Source organism: Sapajus apella, unplaced genomic scaffold (assembly GCF_009761245.1).
Source record: "Sapajus apella isolate SASKATOON/1434 unplaced genomic scaffold, GSC_monkey_1.0 scaffold175, whole genome shotgun sequence".
In the NCBI taxonomy this organism is placed as follows: Eukaryota; Metazoa; Chordata; class Mammalia; order Primates; family Cebidae; genus Sapajus; species Sapajus apella.
This window is the reverse complement of record NW_022437115.1, coordinates 913361-933328: the sequence shown is the minus strand read 5'-3', so window position 1 is coordinate 933328 and position 19968 is coordinate 913361. Positions and strand designations below refer to the sequence as shown.

Sequence of the window (19968 nt, the reverse complement as noted above, 5' to 3'; positions counted from 1 at the left end):
GATAGATTAGTTGAGTCAAAAAGAAGGTAAAGAGTAGGGAATGGAGAGGAATTATGTCACATGGCCACCTCTACTCCAAAGGAAACAGAAATCAGGAACAGGATTGTCATACTCAATTTAGAACAAGATCAGACAGATGTGGGGCTAAGGCGAGTTTGCCAAATTCCTTTCAGCAGCTCCCTGCTCTGAAACATAATGAGATATACTGTGGAAAGAGGTAATATCTAACTTCTATTCAATCCAGATTTCAGCAGTTTATTTTTCTTTTCTATTTTTTTTTGTTCTTTTTTCAGCGTTAATTTTTGTTTATTTATTTTGAGACAGAGTCTTGCTCTATTGCCCAGGCTGGAGTGCAGTGGCACAATCTAGGCTCACTGTGACCTCTGCTTCCCGGATGGAAGGGATTCTCCTGCCTCAGCCTCCCGAGTAGCTGGGACTACATGCGTACGCCAACACGCCTAGCTAATTTTTTTGTATTTTTAGTAGAGATGGGGTTTCACCATGTTACCCAGGATGGTCTTGATCTCCCGACCTCATGATCCACCTGCCTGGGCCTCCCAAAGTGCTGGGATTACAGGCATGAGCCACCACGCCCAGCCCAGCAGTTTATTTTTTAATGGAACTTGATTTGATTCTAAAATTTATGTAGAAGTGTAAAGGAACAGAAAAAAGAAAAAAAAAAAAAAAAAGACCAGACAAGTAGACAAGTGCATTGTTATATATTAGAGAAGATACTACAGAACGATGGGGATTCAATAAATGGTCCAGTGGCCACTGGATAACTTTATGGAGCAAAATGAAATCAGACTCTTAATTCACACCATACAGAAGCCAATTCTAATTTCAAAAAACTATAAAGCTTTTTGGAGATGATATAGAAGGGTATACTGATGTCCATGAAGTAGGAAGGATTGCTTAAACAAGACACAGAAATAACTATAAAGGGAAAGAATGAAAAATTTGATAATAAAATTAAGGCTTTGCAAAGAGAAGGAAAAGACGAGCTAGAGGGGGAGAAGATGCTTGCAACACACTGAACTGACAAAAGACTTACATTCAGAATGCTTAAAGATCTCATGTAAATTCATTAGAAATTTGATTTTGTGGTTTAAAAAATGGGCAAAAAGTCTCACACCTGTAATCACAACACTTTGGGAGGCCAAGGCAGGTGAACTGCTTGAGCTTAGAAGTTCAAGATCAGCCTGGGCAACTTGGCAAGACCCGTGTCTCTACTAAAAATGCAAAGTAATAGCCAGGCATGGTGGTGTGTGCCTGTGGTTCCATTTTCTTGGGAGGCTGAGGTGGGAGGATTGCTTGAGCCCAGGGTGCAGAGTCTGCAGTGAACCGAGATTACATCACGGACAGGGGTCTTGGCATGTTGTCAACTCAGAATTCTACACCCAGTGAAAATATCTCAAAAATTATAGAGAAAGACTCTCTCAAATAAACAAAAACTGAGAGAATTAAGTGCTAGCAGATGTGAGCTCTTCAGGCACAAAGAATCAGACCAGACAAAAACTTGGTACAAACAAATTAAGAGCACTGAAAATGGAAAACACGATTTATTTTTTCTATTTTTTTTTCTTTTTGCTTTAAAGGAGAGCTGACTGTCTAAAGCAAAAATAGTAGCAATAAATTGTGTTTATAGCTTATGTAAAAGTAAAATGTCTAACAATCATAGCATAAAGTTTGGGAGGTAAGAACTGGGAATGTATTGTTGTGAAGTCCTTATACTATACATGAAGGAGTATAATATTATTTTAAGATAAACTCTGACTAATTAAAGGTATATATTGTAAACCTTAAAGCAACACTAAATTTTTTTTTGAGATGGAGTCTTGCTCTGTCACCCAGGCTGGAGCGCAGTGGCACTATCTTGGCTTACTGCAACCTTCACCTCCTGGGTTCAAGCAATTCTCCTGTCTTAGCCTCCTGAGTAGCTGGGACTACAGGCATGCGCCATCACATCCGGCTAATTTTTGTATTTGTAGTAGAGATGGAGCTTCCTCATTTTGGCCAAGCTGGTCTTGAACTCCTGACCTCAAGTGATCCGCCTGCTCAGCCTCCCAAAGTGCCGGAATTACAGGCATGAGGCACCATGCCTGGCTTATACTAAATGTTTTTTAAGTTTAAATAGTAAGTCAATAGTGGTGATAAAATGAAATCCAAAAAATTCTCCATTAATGCAAGAAAAGCAGAAAAAGAAAAAAAAAAAAAGAACACTTCAGAACAAATAGAAAAAAAGCTGGCAAGATGATATATTTTAATCCAGACCATCAGTAATCACACTAAATGTGAGTGATCTAAACATACCAATTAAGAGCAGGTTTAATTGAAAAGCAAAACCCAACTATATGGTGCCTTGTTAACATCAGTAGGCTGGGTGCAGTGGCTCACGCCTGTATTTCCAGCACATTGGGAGGCTGAGGCAGGTGGATCACTTGAGGTCAGGAGTTCGAGACCAGCTTGGCCAACATGAGGAAGCCCCATATCTACTACAAATACAAAAATTAGCCGGGCGTGGTGGCGCATGCCTGTAATCCCAGCTGAGACAGGAGAATTGCATGAAACCAAGTGGCGGAGATTGCAATAAGCTGAGATGGCACCACAGCACTTCTGGCCTGGGCAACAGAGCTAGAATCCATCTAAAAAAACAACAACAACAAATAAAACCATCAATATAAGGATGGGGTGTGCACATTTGGGATTTGGGGGTGATTTGCATAATAATTTTTCATAGGTATGTTATTTATAATTGTTAAATTGTACACTTTTCTATATGTATATTCGCAATAAATAAAAATAAACTGACAATCAAGTGTCTACTGATGTGGGAAGGAACTTTGTCTATGTCTTCTGTTTGGACACTGCATACTTTGTATTGGATGAGGAAGTACCTGACCTTTGTGAACGTTAGGCTGCAGCTTTGGAATCCGGAGGTGTGCAAGATGTGTTTACAATCCAAAGATAGAGCAAAAGGCAGAGTTCTTGGTGGGCACACAGACAGACACACATCAGAGAATCTCATCACTGAAAGAGCCTTGGAGGTCACCTGGCCCTGCTCCTCATAGTGTGATCTGCAGACCAGCAGCATCAGCACTCCCACAGATCTTGTTAGAAACGCAGAATCCCAGGTCCACCCGAACAGATCTCATCAGAATCTGTGTGTTAACAAGATCCCCAGCAATTAGGAAACTTGTTAAAAGTTTGAGGACAAGAAGCATGGGTACACGTGCTTCTTGGGTAAGGAACTGTCCGTGCTGATCTCTGAAATAAGAATTAGCCAAGCAAAGAAGCTGCTGAACAGTGGGAAAATGCTGCTGTAGCAGGTGCAGATGTGTGGAGATGTGTTTTGGATAGCCTAATTCTTACTTCTTGGTGCCAATGAAAGTACTACCAACTTTTGACAATAATAAAAGTGTTTTATCTTCCAGGAGAGACTTCTCTAGCTTTTCCTTTCCCTGTGGCTAGCGCTGGCCCCACAAGGCCTCAGACACAAATAGTCTAGTCTTGTCATAGGCCTGTTTCATGACGAACTATAAATTTCTGGTAACTCTTCTCTGTTGTTTTGGTTTTTTTGTTTATTTGTTTGTTTGTTTGATACTGGATCTGTCTCTGTTCCCCAGGCTGGAATGCAGTGGCTATTGACAGGCATGATCACTGAATGCACACTATAGCCTTGACCTCCTGAGCTCAAGCTCTCCTCCCACCTCAGCCTCCTGAGTAGACTATAAGTGTGTGCCACCATGCCCAGCTTCTTCTCTGTCTTAGATGTGATGAGTGATGTTCTTCCTTTATAACAGGCACAGGCATCCAATGGAGGAATATGGGCAGTGTACGTGGAGAGTTTAACTTCACTCAGGTGCTGCTGCTGCTGCTGCTGGACTCTTTCTTATACTGCTTAATAGCCTGGTATGTGGAGTCCATCTTTCCAGGGAAGTATGGTATACCCAAGCCTTGGTACTTCTTTGCTCTGGTGAGTATTGATGCTGCTGTTTTGTAGGTTGACATTAGACTTTTTTGCGTGTGTCATCAATATTCCTACTCCTCTTGGTGTTGTCTTCAGTAAAATGTCAAACTCAGGAAATCTCTAACCTGGGTTCGTCCCAAACCTATCAGCTGTGGTTACCAGTGGAGCGTAACTAATGGTATGTCTCAATGTCTCTGACTCTGGCCTCCCTGCTCATGCACTGGGCTGGGAGTAGCTCCATCTGTCCCATGCAGAGTCCCCCCCAAGGAGTGTCTGTAGATGTCTGACATGTGTCTACTCAAACATCAGGCCCCACATTCTCTCATGAGACCTAATTCTCAACATGCTAGAGTCCTCATGCTGCCTCTTTCCCCAATGAGCTGCACTGTTGGGATGGCCCTGAAGCTCTTCAAGACCTCTGTGACCATCAGTACACTGGCAGGGGACAGAGCATTTGTTAACAACCCCAGGAAGTTTTCAGAATCACTTATTTCCCATGATGACCAAGTTTTTCTTACAAAGCTGAGCTCTTCGTGCCTGATTCAGTCCTCCTAAAGTAGCATCTGCTGGCCTTGCCCATGGGCTTGCCTGCTGATCCTGCCTCTGCACAAATACTCATTAGGATCTCTACAAAGGCTTCCACGCTCACCCTTCTTATAGTGTGGGGAAATGAGTAGATTGTTAACTCCAGTATTTATCCAGGCCTCTGCCCACAAGGACTATGAGTGCTGACAGGATGGCTTCCCTGGTACATCAAGAGCCTGGATAGGAGGCATCTTTTGTAGCTCCATCTTCAGGACCGTGGGTTGTAGGTTGAAATGCAGTTGATTCGTAATGAGTCCATGAACAAGTTGCTTAACTTCTCTGGGCAGGGGGCGGGGGTGTTCTAATATACCAAAATATCTTCCAGAAAGGGAAGTCACTTTGCCTAAATGATTAATGCATAAATTGATTTCCCCTCCAGCCCTCCTACTGGCATGGAAAGCCTGTACTTGTTACCCAATCACTGCTGGACATGAGGGGTCCTGTAAAAGCTCCAAACAGTGAGTTCATTCAGGAAGAGCCTACAGATTTGATCAAAGGAATTGAAATTCAGCATCTGTACAAGGTATCACCTCACAAACCTCCTTCCGAGAACTCCAGAAATTACGCATATAAGCTTCTGTTTTATTCTAACTGGGATTACAATGCACATTTTGTGACTGGGAATTTTAATTCCCTCTGTCATGCCGTCCTAAAAATTAGAAATATAACCTGAAATGTCCTGTTTTCTGTCATAAAGTTAAATGACTGGATGAAAGGCCTAGATGGCCTCTTTTTTTTTTTTTTTTTTTCTTTTTTTTTTATTTTTTGAGATGGATTTTCACTATGTTGTTTTGGTTGGTCTTGAACTTTTGGGCTCAAGAGATCCTCCTGCCTTGGCCTCCCAAAGTGCTGGGATTATAGGTGTGAGCCACTGCTCCCAGCCTAGATGATCTGTCTCTGGAAAACAGTCTCCTCTCATCCTCCCACTGCCTAATACCCCTTGTTAGGGATTAACTGTAATTCAGCCATTTGATGGATAACTTTAATCCACCAACATTTTTATATACCCAAATCACGTTTTAAGCCAGATATCACTGTTGGCTTCTCGATGTAGAAGTGGAGGCATTTGTTCTTTCACAAGTGTCTGCTGAGTCCTTGCTACATGCAGAGCCCTGGGTTGGCTAAGGACTCCTTTAACAGGATGGCTGGATGTAAGCTGGAGGCTCCCACAGAGCATTCGCTTTGAAATATTCCATTCTTCAGCTATGTAGGACACTCTGTGCCGTTGCTGCTGCCGCACTTGCACGTTGGATGCTCCAGCTCAGCACTGTGCTGCCTTCTGGTGGGATCCAGTAGATACCATCCTAGCCTAGGGGATTCTGGAAATGGGTGATAATTCCAGCTCCTCTGTGGACTACAGTTAGTAGTTAGGAATACTTGACTCCTCAGCCAACTTACTGTGGGGATGTTGTTTTCTTTTTTTTATAAGAGACGCAGTCTAGCTCCGTTGCCCAGGTTGGACTGCAGTGGCGTCATCTCAGCTCACTGCAGCCTCTGCCTTCCAGGTTCAAGCGATTCTCCTGCCTTAGCCTCCTGAGTAGCTGGGATTACAGGTGCGCGCCACCACATCTGGCTAATTTTTGCATTTTTAGTAGGCACAGGGTTTCACCATGTTGATCAGACTGGGCTTGAACTCCTGACCTCATGATCCAACCACCTCAGCCTTCCGAAGTGCTGGGATTACAGGCATGAGCCACTGCGCCCAGCCTGTTTTTTTTTTTCACATAACTAGTGGTCTGCCAGCAGATGATTCTGGCATGATTTCAGCTGCTCCACAAAAGCATTCCAGACCACAGCACCTTCTGATTGATTGATTGCTTGATTGATTTTCCCTGGGTCATTCGTAGCCTATTAGCTTTCATCTGTGTGTTTATCATTTCGTGGTTGCAAGATGGCTACTTGGCTCTCCTATAAGGAAAGATAAAGTTTAAAATGCTTCCTTTTGGCAAGAATTTTCCCTCCCTCTTTCTTTCCTTCCTTCCTTCCTTTTCCTTCTTTCTGTCTTCCCTCCCTCCCTCCCTCCCTTCCTTCCTTCCTTCCTTCTCTTTAATATAATAGAGTACCCCTTTTTCTTATTGCCCAGAATTCTGCCAAATGGTCACCTCTACTGTAAGTATAACTGAGAAGTCAGGGAACAGGACTGTCATGCTTGATTTAGAACAACTGAGAAAAGGCTGGGTGCAGTGGCTCATGGCTGTAATCCCAGCACTTTGGAAGGCCAAGGTAGATGGATCACCTATGGTTATGAGTTCGAGACCAGCCAGGTCAATGTGATGAAACCCCATCTCTACTAAAAAAATATATATACAAAAATTAGCCAGGTGTGGTGGTGTGCAGCTGTAATCCCAGCTACTCTGGAGGCTGAGGCACAAGAATCACTTGAACCCAGGAGGCAGAGCTGCAGGGAGCTGAAATTGCGCCACTGCACTCCAGCCTGAGAGACAGAGTGAGACTTCAACTTAAAAAAACAAAAAAGAGAAAAGATGTGAGAGTAGGGAGGGAGAGCTTACCAAATGCCTTTCAACAGCTCTCTGCTCCCAAATGTAAGTACAGTTGACCCTTAAACAACATGATTTAAACTGCTCAGGTCCACTTATATATTTGTTTCAACCAAACACAGTTTAAAAATTCAGTATTTAGGGGAATTTGAAACCCGCGAATACAGAGGGCCGAGCAACTTTTTGAGTTGGTGGGTTCCCAGGACTTCAGGGGACTGCCTCTAGGACCAAGTTTGAGTACACATGGATTTTGGTATATGCAGAGGTCCTGGAAGCAGTCCGCCGTAGATGCTGAGGGATGACTATAGATGGATTGTGGAAGAAGTGACAACTAAATACCATCCAACTATAGTATCTGGACTCCAGACCCCAAACCCAGCCCCAATGCCATTAGACAGGACACAAATAATCTAAAGCGTATACTATAATGTGATGCTATCTCTGGGATGTACTGTAGGATTTTTATTTTCTTCTTTTTACTCAATGTACGAATTATTTGCATAATAGGAAAATCAATGGTATTTAAAATACTGGAGACATTTAACTTGAAAAACAGGCTACTCTGTCTGGGATTCCCTCCTCACATCAACACCTCCTGCAAAAGAGGCAAGGTGCCTTTCTCAGGGGCTCAGCTGGGTTACACTAAGCAGGTTCTGGCTCCAGAAGCAGAGAGGAGTGCCTTTCATGCCACCACACTGCATCTGGGAGCTCCCAGCCCTCTGGTTCAGGTTCTCTACACCAGGTTCCAGGGAACAGGAAGAAAATCCCCATGGAAATTACTCCTTCCACTTGGATTCCTGCTGCTGAGCTTTTAAGAGAAGTTATGTATGTGTGCAGCCTGTCATAAGCTCTTTAGAAATGTCATTCTTGTGTTCAGGTTACACTGTCAGTCAACCTTGACTTTTCCACAGGTATATCACAGAGGAGGGACTAAACACATAGCAGTTAACTGTCTGACCATGAACATGTACAGAGGGCAGATCACTGTTCTTCTGGGACACAACGGAGCAGGAAAAACCACCACTTGCTTCATGCTCACAGGTACATGTGTGGGGTCAGCCATCCTGAGGAAGTCCTGAAAAAAATCATTGAACATATCTATATCTAGATTTTTTGTTTCACCTCCTCTCATTAGATTTCACTGATATTTTAATATTAAGCATTGCTTGTTGCTTAATATTAAAATATCAACCGTCTGGTTGTTCATTTGCCCTGCACCAGGAAAAGGAAATCTTTGGCTTTCGAATCTGTAAAACTTTATACCATTACTATCAAGAAGCTCTGATCATTCAACCTGAAGAAACTGATGAAAAAAAAGAGAACCTATGAACAGTGCTTAGCATTTCTTTCTAGATTTAACCTTCCTGTTACAATGCAGCACCACTAATCTCTCAACACAATAATCTTTCCATTTGCTTCTGATTGCCACGGGCACTTTTAGAATAATATCTGGTGAATGACTCCAAAATGATTTGTGTTTCAGAGTAATTTTTATGCTAAAATAACTGTTTCATATCCCATCAACTAAAATAATATTTTGTGAAATTTAGAAACTCCTTTATTTACGAAATGTAAATTTATTGAAGTCTTAACATGTGTAAAGCTCCGTACAATGCCAGCAAGATGCGCTTTCAATCCACAAGAAGCTCTAAAAGCTAACTAGTTCCCCCTCAATGCACACAGAACATTAAACTGCTGGGAAGGTATTACACCTCAAAGTTAAGCTGCCCTGATGCTCCTCATATGTGGCTGATGATCCTTCCACTGAAGGCATTTGAGGAGCAGCAAAATAGTGAAGATGGACCAGAGGTGCCTTTGGGCACCCCTCTGGTATCAGCGCTTTAAATACCAAATCTTGGCTGGGTGCAGTGGCTTATGCCTATAATCCCAGCGCTTTGGGAGGCCAAGGCGGGTGGATCACAAGGTCAAGAGATCCCTGATCAACATGGTGAAACGCCGTCTCTACTAAAACTACAAAAATTAACTGGGCATGGTGGCGCACACCTGTAGTCCCAGCTACTTGGGAGGCTGAGGCAGGAGAATTGCTTGAACCCAGGAGGCAGAGGTTGTGGTGAGCCGAGATTGCGCCATTGCACTCCAGCCTGGGTAACAAGAGGGAAACTCCATCTCAAAAAAAACAAAAACAAAAAGCAAATCTCAGCCTAGCAGGCACTTACCAAGCAGGCCTGTACCCATCAGGACTGGGGCACAGCAGTGTTTCTGAAAGGATAGTCTTCTTTCAGATATAGACATTGTTGCTCCTGATAGGGTTGACCATTTAGGAAAGGCCTCTCCCCCTATATAGGCCTGTGAGGTTCTCACTGCCTGAAGGGTGAGCTGGCTAGGCTAAGAGATCAAAGAGCCAAGTCAGATATGTGTGTGAGTTATTCTGTCTCCCCCTCATCCCTCTCCCCAGGGAGCCTGTTCTGTTTACTTCTGGATCCACGGTGTCTGAATAGTATTTGGCACAGAATAGGCATTCCATAAATATCATTGAATGAATGACAGAATTGATTAATACAATTGCAAATACTGCCAAAATGCAGACTGGGAATGATATATCAGAGCTCTGCCATGGATTTCCACCAATGGTGACATGACATAAAAAAAGCTAACACTGCCCTAGGGAAAGTGTCATCACTAAAGCATGCGTAATGGGATTCTGTAGCCTTGAAGATGCTAAAGCTGGGAAGGAAAATCTGGCTAATTGCCTAGGACATCAGACAGCAAAGAGCTGCTATTTCGTAACTGGTGATAGAAAGGCCCAAAACTTGGCACAGGCATGTTTTGTATCTTAGACCCTGTTTCTCTGTCCTCTAAAGTTATGCAGCTTTTTTGGTTCTTTTATGAGTGCTATTTAGTTCTTCTTTTATTGTAACTTTACATTAAAAGACCTGTTATATTTACTACACAATAGTATTAGCTTTTCCCCTTTTTACCCCCAAACAATCATGGATGCTTTCTCATTCACAGCCGAAATGGAAGATCTGACAACCAGAGGGTAATCTGGCAATAAGTATCAAAAGTCTTTTAAGTCTTGTCCTGTCTTTGACTTGCCAAATCTGCTTATATTGATTTAGAATAAGGAAATAATTGGGAAGCAGGCAAAGTTATATCATATGTTTATAATTGTGAAAATTGCAAATAACCTAAGCATCCATAAGTTTGGACTGAATCAAGAAATAGGGTATGTTGATAACAATAAAATCTTTTTCAGCCCTTAAAGATGATATAGGGCTGGATGCTGTGGCTCATGCCTATAATCTTTGCACTTTGGAAGGCAGAGGCAGGTTGATTGCTTGAGCCCAGGAGTTTGAGACCAGCCTGGGCAACATGACAAAACGCAGTCTCTACAAAAAATACACCCAAAAAATGGTGCACATGTGTAGTCCCAGCTACTGATATGGGAAGATCGCTTGAGCCCAGGAGATCAAGGCTGCAGTGAATCATGATGACACTAATGCCCACAGCCTGGGCAATAGAGCAAGACCCTGTCTCAAAGAAAGAAAAAAAAAACCAGTTAGAAAACTAGAATTTATATTTATATTCTTATTTTTGTTAAAAAATAAATGTATGAGTTGGTTATACATAAAAAATACCTAAGACTATGGGGCCGGGCGCAGTGGCTCAAGCCTGTAATCCCAGCACTTTGGGAGGCTGAGGAGAGTGGATCATGAGGTCCGGAGATCGAGACCAGCCTGGCCAACACGGTGAAACCCCGTCTCTACTAAAAATACAAAAAAATAGCCAGGCGTGGTGGTGGGCGCCTGTAATCCCAACTACTTGGGAGGCTGAGGCAGGAGAATCTCTTAAACCCGGGATTCAGGGGTTGCAGTGAGCGGAGATGGTGCCACTGCACTCCAGCCTGGGCGACAGAGCAAGCCTCCGTCTCAAAAAAAACAAAAAACAAACAAACAAACAAAAATACCTAAGGCTATATAGCAAAATGTTAACAGAAGTTATCTTTTAATGATAGGATTTGTATAACTTGTTTTATTTTTTTCTGACCTTGTTGCAATAAGAACTTATTGCCTTTTTCAACCAGAAAAAAAACTTAGAAAATGAGAATAAAGACAATGATAGTATTCGGGTAGGCAGGCTGCAAAATTTTACACTGGCATACATTTGGCAATGAGAGCATTCATTCATTCATTTATTCATTCATTGAACAGATACTTATTAGGAATCAGAGATAAGTCATAGACCTTGCCTTCAGGGATCTCAATTCAAAACTGTTAGATTCCCACAATATTTTTCTTAATCATATTTACTAGGCATTCAAATTATTATTTAGTACTTAGAGTAATGTAATTTGCTTTTACATGTGCCTATGTGTGTTTTATTCATCTAACTCATTGGAATTTCTCAAAAGTAGGGAGGATAGCTCTTATCTCTAATACTCCCCACATGTCCTGGTACATTGTTATGCATAGAACATACATACTTTTTGGATACTACTGATTTACTGTGGTAAAGAAGCAGAATAAGGACAGTGTGTGTGAGAACAAGTGAACAAAGCAGAAGGTAACATCGGGCCTTTATGCTGCTGTATGCTGTGACTGAAGATAACTTCAGGATCTGTCTTCCCCTTGGTTCTAGGTCTTATTCCCTCTACAAGTGGCTGGGCATATGTCAATGGATATGAAATCTCAGAAGACATATTTCACATTAGGAAGAGCCTGGGCTGGTGCCCCCAACATGATATCTTATTTGATAACTTAACAGTAGCAGAACATCTTTCTTTCTATGGTCAGGTGAGTTGATGGATAACAGGGATTTGTTTCCTCTGTATCCCCTCTTGGGAATGATGAGATAGACTACAGCTCTCTGAGTCAACCTGGAAGGGCCTTTAAAATGAAAACTTGTGTTTCTCTATTCTCAACACTTCTGACACCAAATGTATTTGGAGTTTTCCCACACCAACCAATTCTCCAACTCTCCAGATAGCAACTAGGTGTCCTATAATTCCATTCTTTTGAGTGTGTGTGTGTTTGTAGTAGAGACGGGGTTTCACCATGTTAACCAGGATGGTCTCGATCTCCTGACCTTGTGATCCACCTGCCTCAGCCACCCAAAGTGCTGGGTTTACAGGCATGAGCCTCCGCACCCGGCCCCTACAATTCAATTCCTATGCTGACTACCTAAAGTTAATGCAGACTCCGCAGGTTTAGGGCTCAGTCTCATAAGATTGTCCCCGAACCCAGACTTCAGATGTCAGTTGCAGGTGCCAAGTTTTTACCTGTACTTCTGACCAACTGGCTATCATTTGGGGTTCTTACAACCCCTTCCTTAGGTTTGATAATTTGTTGCAAGGGCTCACAGAATGCTTTATTGTAGAGGGTATTATAAAGGATACAGATGAACAACCAGATGAAGAGGTACATAAGACAAAGTATGTAGAAAGGTGTAAGGCACGTTGGGAGCCAGATGTAAGGCTGAGTGCCCCACAGCGTCGTAGGGTGAGCCTTATGCTGTGCTGAGGTGCAGGATCCAAGAAATAAAGAGACAGGACACAGAAGTACAAAGAAAATGCAGCTGGGCTTGGGGGGCCACACCACCTATAAGCGGCTAGCAGCTGGTGAGGTGCCTGGAGAGGCTGGTGAGCGGCTGGTGAGGCCCCGAATGCCCAGAAGCATGAGTATTTATTGTGTATAGGTTAAGGGGTAGGGCAGTGAGTGAAATCATCTTTAAGGTTAGTGATAGGGTCATGAGCAATAAAACATAGGGTCCACCCCCATTAGGTCACCTAGGCCAGGAGGTGGACAGCACGCAGCAAAGGGCCCGTTCCCACGAAGGCAAGGGCCCTGTTCCCATGAAGGCAAGGGCCATGTGCAGTAAGGGGTGTTGTGTGCGATACTTCTATCTATGGGAAACTACTTCTAAGAAGATTTATGGGAGGATGCTTTAAGTCACATAGCAGTGACAGAGCTGTCAAGGTTAGCGCCACCTTCTGGCAGCTTCCAATGGATTCTATGAGAAGATGCTTTTCAAGCAGCACAGTAGCAAGAGCTGATAAAGTTCACAGTCACCAAGGTGGATTGCCGTTCTGAGGGCAGCCTTCCACAAGAACTGGAGCAAGGTCCTACAACTCCTTTATCAGGAGGAGTGGCCCTCACCCCAAGCCTGCCATACAGCTGGTATCTTTACGATACTGAACGCTGCCGCCTGGGCCATGGATTCTTGTCCTGGTGTAACTGTTTTCCCTTAATTCAAGCTCTGCACTGTATCTGCTCTAGGCATTTCTCAGATTATAAGCTACTTATTCCTTAATTCATGCTCTGTACTGTGTCCACTCTAGGCATTCCTCCAATTATGAACTAAGATATAATTATAGGTATATATGTAGGGAAATATTCTTTAGGCACTCATACTATCAACTATTATATGATTATATATAGAGGGTTATATAAAGGGAACCTTCAAGCCCTGTTTCTATAAACTAATATATGATTATGTAAAGGAAATATAAAGGAAATAGCTGAGTAGTAACACTATAAAGTGAAATATTCCTCAAGCCCTAACTGTGCCAGGGCTCTGCTTAGCTCTCATTCCTCGGTGCCTATATGGGGGGTTACCCACAGAAAGGGGTGCATAGCTTCCATGCCCTGTCCTAGTATGCCACCCTGGCAGTACCTTACTGTGTTCACCAACCCAGAAACTCTTCAGAGCCCATAGTTTAGATATTTTTATACAGGCTCCATCATGTTGGGATGACCAATTATTAGCACAATCTCCAACCCCTCTCCCATTCCCTGAGGACTGGGGGAGGAGGCTGAAATTTCTAAGTTTTTTTTTTTTTTTTTGAGAAGGAATATTGCTCTGTTGCCCAGGCTGGAGTGCAGTGGCATGATCTTGGCTCACTGTAGCCTCCACCTCCCAGGTTCAAGCGATTCTTCTGACAGCCTCCTGAGTAGCTGGGATTACAGGTGCCCACTATCATGTCCAGCTAATTTTTTTTTTTTTTGCATTTTTAGTAGAGACAGGGTTTTGCCATGTTGGCCAGGCAGATCTCGAACTCCTGATCTCAAGAGATCCACCTGTCTCGGCCCCACAAAGTGCTGGGATTACAGGCATGAGCCACCACACCTGGCCTGAAATTTCCAAGCTTCTAAGCATGGCTTAGTCTTTCTGGTGACCAGCTCACATCCTGAAGCTATCCAGGAGCCCACCAAAAGTCGCCTTCCTAAAACAAAAAGATGCTCCTATCACTCAGGAAATTCCAAGGAATTTGGGAGTTCTGTGTAAGGAATCAAATCAATTATCAAATCAAAAATCAAATATTAGAACAAAAGATGCTTCTAGCAGCTCTGTCACTCAGGAAATTACAAGCACTTTAGGAGCTCAGTGCCAAGAACCAGGGCAGAGACCAACTATATATTTCTTATTATGTCACAGTCTTGAAACCTCTTCTGGACAGTATTCCTTAAACATTCAGTAAGGATGAAGGGGCATGGCATTTAAGTCAAGATTTCTGAGTTAAAGGATTTCTAGAAACTATTATATTTGAATTTTTATTGAAACAAAATTCACATAACATGAAATTCATCATTTTACAGGTTTTACAATGTTCAATTAAGTAGCTTTTAGTGTAATCCCAGTGTTTTCTGTTTTCAGTCTTACTCTGCTCCCCAGGCTGGAGTGTAGTAGCATGATCTTGGCTCACTGCAGCCTCCATCTTCTGGGTTCAAGCAGTTCTTGTGACTCTGCCTCCTGAGTAGCTGGGATTACATGCTCCTGTCACCACGCCCAACTAATTTTTTTTTTTTTTTAGATGGGCTCTTGCTCTGTCACCTCGGCTAGAGAATAGTGGCGTAATCTCTGCTCACTGCAACCTCCACCTCCCGGGTTCAAGTGATTCTCCTGCCTCAGCCTCCCGAGTAGCTGGGATTACAAGTGCGTGTCACCATGTCCGACTCATTTTTTGTGTTTTTACTAGAGACGGGGTTTCACCACGTTGGCCAGGCTGGTCTTGAACTCCTGACCTCATGTGATCCACTCACCTCAGCCTCCCAAACTGCTGGGATTACAAGTGTGAGCTACTGGGCATGGCCTCTAGATTGCTTTGGATAGTAATGTCATAGTAACAAAATTAAGTGTTCCAGTCTATGAACACAAAAGGTATTTCCATTTATTTCGGTCTTCTTTAATTTCTTTCAGCCATTTTTTACAGTTTCAGTGTACTTGCCTTTCTTGCACTTCCTTGGTTAAATTTATTTCTAAATATTTTGTCTTTTGTGATCCTAAGGTAAATGGAATTTATTTTTGTAATTTCATCTTTGGATTGTTTATTGCTAGTGTAAAGAAATACAACTCCCATTTGTATATTTATCTCATATCCTGAAATTTTCCTAGGCTCATTTATTAGCTCTAATAGCATTTTGTGGATTCTTTAATGTTTTCTATGAATAAGTTAATGTGATCTGCCAAGAGGTGATAGTTTTACATCTTTTCTTTCAGTCTGGATGACTTTTTTTCTTCTGGCTAATTTTCCTGGCTACAGCCTTCAGTAAAATGTTGAATAAAGTGGCAAGAGCAGACATCCTTGTCTTGTTCCTGATCTTTGGGGGGAAGCTTTCCGTTTCAGCATTAGGTGTGGTGTTGGCTGTGTTTTCTTCATAGATGCCATTTATCATGCTGAGGAAGTTCCTTTCCATTTCTAATTTACTGAATGTTTTCATCATGAAAGTGTGTTGGATTTTGTGAAATGCTTTTCTGTGTCTACTGAGAGCATTATGTGATTTTAGCCCTTCTGTCTGTTAATATGCAGTGCAGTTTGACCGTAACAATGGGCTGGGTATGGTGGCTCATGCCTGCTGCCTGTAATCTCCACTCTTAGGAAGGCAGAGGCAGGAGGATAGTTTGAGCCCAGGAGTTCATGACTTGCCTGGACAATATAGCGAGGAGACCCCATTCTCTGTGGAAAAAAAAAAAAAAGGAGAAAAAAAGACAAAAAAAAAGTGTGACTCTAACAATGGAGTTAGCATAGGCTTCACACATTAGAGGTATAGACCCCAACAATATTACCTCCACTTTAGAACCCACAAGCTTGGAGGTTCATAGACAAACAAAGCACTCTGATAAACTGGCTGCAGTTGTGGAGGTCCCACTATTCTCTCTGGCTTGTTAATTCACTAGAACTACTGACAGAACTCAGGAAAGTCCTACACTTATGGTTATAGTTCTATTCTAGAGGATACAATTCAAGACTGGCCAAAAAAGATAGCCACATGGGTGGGATCTGGGAGAGTCCCAAATGCAAAGCTTCTGTGTCCTTAGGATGTGGTACCCTCCTAGCACATTGGTGTCTATTGGGTAGCTCACCTAAGCTTTGAGTATCCAGTTTTTTGGGGGTTAGCAATGATTGAAGCATTGGCCATGTCCCTGAACTCCATCTCCAGCATTCTCTGCACAAGCCAGGAAACTGGGAGGCAGGCTGACATCACATTGCTCAAAGCCCCAACCTTCTAATCACACGGCTGGTCTTTGCGGTGTGACCGTCACACATCCTGAGTCACCTCGTTAGCATAAACACAGGCATGACGATGCGTGGGTGGGGCCCCACCAAGAGTAACAAAGATACTCCTATTACTTCAGAAATTCTAATCATTTAGAGGTTTCTTCCCAGGAATCAGGGACAAAGGCCAGGCAAGTTAACACTGGTTTTTCATATGTTTAGCCTCCCTTGCATTCCTGTGATAAATCCCACTTTGTTGTAATGAATAACCCTTTAACATGCTGCTGTATTTACTTTTTAACATCACATGTTTATTTACATGATTCAAATGCAAAAGTCTTTGTCCATCCCTTTCCCTGAAGGTAATGAGTTTCTTATATATGTTTTATGTATATGTATACACACAAGCAAAATGTTCACTGGCCAGGGTCAGCCTCCCATCAAGAGCCCTGCATCCCCCTGCTTCACCTGTCATTGCAGGTGAAGGGCCTGTCGCGCCAGAAATGCCCTGAAGAAGTCAAGGAGATGCTGCGAATCGTTGGCCTGGAGGACAAGCAGAACTCCCTGAGCCGCTTCCTGAGCGGGGGCATGAGGCGCAAGCTCTCCATCGGCATCGCGCTCATCGCAGGCTCCAAGGTGTGGCAGTGGGACTGGAGGCACTGGCTCCCCTCCTGCTTGGCCTGGGCTGGCCCTTCCGCCATGACCCAGGCACCTTGGCCCTTGATGCCCCAGACAAGGCCATCACCATCTTTGGAGGACTCGAGTTAGCTCTGTGAACCTCTTGATGGGGCCTGCAGCAAGTCCAGCCTGGGCCTGAGGGGGTGTGGCTCTATCAGCGTCATGATGCTGTGCCTCTCCCACCAGGTGCTGATACTGGACGAGCCCACTTCGGGCATGGACGCCATCTCCAGGAGGGCCATCTGGGACCTTCTTCAGCAGCAGAAACGTGACCGCACCATCGTGCTGACCACCCACTTCATGGACGAGGCTGACCTGCTGGGAGATCGCATCGCCATCATGGCCAAGGGGGAGCTGCAGTGCTGCGGGTCCCCGCTGTTCCTCAAGCAGAAATACGGTGAGCGGGGCCAGGCCGCCACAGGGTCAGTGTCCTGGCTGCTGTGCTGAGGGAATGACTGCTGCCTTCATGAATGGCCCTGAGATCAGGCAGGGGTGGCCTTCTCTAGACCTCCTGTCTATTGCCTCTGGGTGGAGAGCCCAGCTGGGCAGGGGAGCTTGTGAGAGGGAAGAGGCATGAGATATCTCTTGGACTCAGAAAACCATGTTTAAGTTACAATCTTTCAGTTGACTGCCTTGTCATCTACGTGGCCCTGTTAGTTTCTCCTTTCTTAGTCTTTGTTTTCAGATCTGTAAAATGAAGATTAAGATACCACGTTCCTCAAAGAGTGAGACACTGTGTGTGAAAGCATCCTACAAGTGTGAGTTTCATTTCCTCAACTGACTACAGCCTTTATCTGCACCCCTCTGCACTTGCCCCCTACTGTCCTTCTGCACCCCTGCTCTCTTGGCTCCTTCATGTCTCTGCTGTTGCTTTGTACCATTCCTTCCTCTGACCATCTTCACTTTTCTTTCTCTGCTCCCTGACTTAGTGATCTCATCCAGTCCCCTGTCTTTAAATATTCATACCTTCTCTGTGTGGAAAATCATGTGTGTCTCCAGCTTGGACCTCTCTCCCGAACCATAGGTCTATACATCTGACTGCCTCTACCACACCTCCATGTAGGTGTTGAATGGATCTCTGAGACTTGTGAGAAGCCTGTCAGCACTGAGTTCCAACACTCTCCACCTGCTCCTCTTGCAGCTTTTGTCTTCTCAGTAAAAGCAACGTTGTTCTTCTAGGTGCTTAACTGAAACCTTGCAGGCTCCCTGACACCTCTTTTGCTCAAACCTCATATTTGATATATCTACAGACTTTTTTGGTCTTATCTACAAAATATATCCAGGTTCTGTCTCTGTCCCTATCTCTGACCACTGTCTTGCACTGCTTTCTGGTGTAGGCCCCCATCTCCTCCCACCTGGATTATGGAGATGCCTGCTAACCCATCTCCCCACCCCTCACTCTGCACTGAACCCAGGTGTTAAAATGAACACGTTACAGCACATGTTACTCTGCTGTTTGGAACCTCCAGTGACTTCCCTGTTCACTCAGAGGAGAAGGCAAAGTCCCTGGAGTGGCCTCTAGAGCCTCATGTGGCCTGACCCTGTTACTCCAACCTCATTTCCTAACACTCTTCCACCTCCTTGCTCTGCTCCTGCTGCCCAGGGCCCTGTGCTGATCTAGCACTCCAGGCACACTCGTTCCTCCAGGCCAGGTGTAGCTGTGCCTTCTGAGATGTCCCATTCTCAATGAGACCTTTCTTCGTCACCTTGTTTGAAATCACATCCCCAACCCTCCTGTCCCCTCCTATGTTTATTTTTCTTCTTAGAACGTCACTAATACGCTATCCATTTTACTTATTTATCTTGTTTTTCGTTTGTCTCCCAGCCCGTTAGTGAAAGCCCCATGAGAATAGAGATTTTTGACTGTTTGGTCCAATTCTCTATCCTCAGTACCTAGGACGGTGCCTGTCATATCCTAGGGCCTCTGGAAATGTTTATTGAATGAGTACATCAACGAACAATAATGACAAGTGTTACTAACTTTGGAAAGAATTTAGAATGCCATAGGTATGTGTCTTTGAAAACCTGGTTTAATTATTCTATGGGTATCTTTGTTCTTTGCTTAACATTTAAGACCTCTGCCTACTGAGTTTTCATTTCTCAAAAATAGTTATGACTTAAGGGGAGTGTCACCCTTAAAGCAGCCCTCTTTCCTCGTGCCTACCCTTGCTACATTTGCCGTGATCACCTACCAGTTACTGAATGGAAGGGAAGGCTCTCAAGAACAGACTACAGAGTTTCCTAGCAAGTTCACTGTGGTTCAAATTTGGCCTCACAGGGCTCTCCCACTGCTCTTTCCGATGGAGCTGTCCCAGTCTAAGCCACAGAAAACTAACTGTGGCTGAAGAAAAGCATAAAAAGTGAAATTGTTTCATGATCTTTCAAATGGTGTTTCAGGTGCAGGATATTATATGACTTTACTGAAAAAACCTCATTGTGATGCAGAGAACATCTCTCGTCTGATTTATCATCACATACCAAATGCAGTTTTGGCATCCAGCATTGGAGAGGAATTGACATTCATACTTCCTAAAGACAGTGTGCAGAGGTATGGCCCTGGGTGCTGCAGGGGAGCTGCGCTCACCCGCGCGGAGTGCTGAGTCTTCCCCTCCACAGGGGAGCAAGGGCATTCCGTGCCCCAGGGGCTTAAACCCTGGGCCTTTGGCACTATCTGAAAAGACATCCTAGCTAGGGGGCAGGTTCAAATACAGTATTCAGATCACATCCTCCCTCCTTCAACCCTTGAGAGTTCTCAATTGCCTTCAGGTTAATGTCAAATTTCG

General features: G+C 43.8%; 1 protein-coding gene across 1 annotated transcript in view; it reads left to right on the top strand.

Annotated features, from left to right (window-relative positions):
• Positions 1–19968, top strand: part of LOC116542898 (ATP-binding cassette sub-family A member 17-like) — a 119479-nt gene that overhangs the window by 42502 nt on the left and 57009 nt on the right. Inside the window, exons 8-14 of the mRNA XM_032268088.1 lie at positions 3804–3976; positions 4935–5078; positions 7965–8094; positions 11653–11807; positions 16988–17143; positions 17372–17582; positions 19583–19733. Of these exons, the coding sequence (XP_032123979.1) occupies positions 3804–3976; positions 4935–5078; positions 7965–8094; positions 11653–11807; positions 16988–17143; positions 17372–17582; positions 19583–19733 (1120 nt within the window). The remainder of the gene's footprint in view (positions 1–3803; positions 3977–4934; positions 5079–7964; positions 8095–11652; positions 11808–16987; positions 17144–17371; positions 17583–19582; positions 19734–19968) is intronic.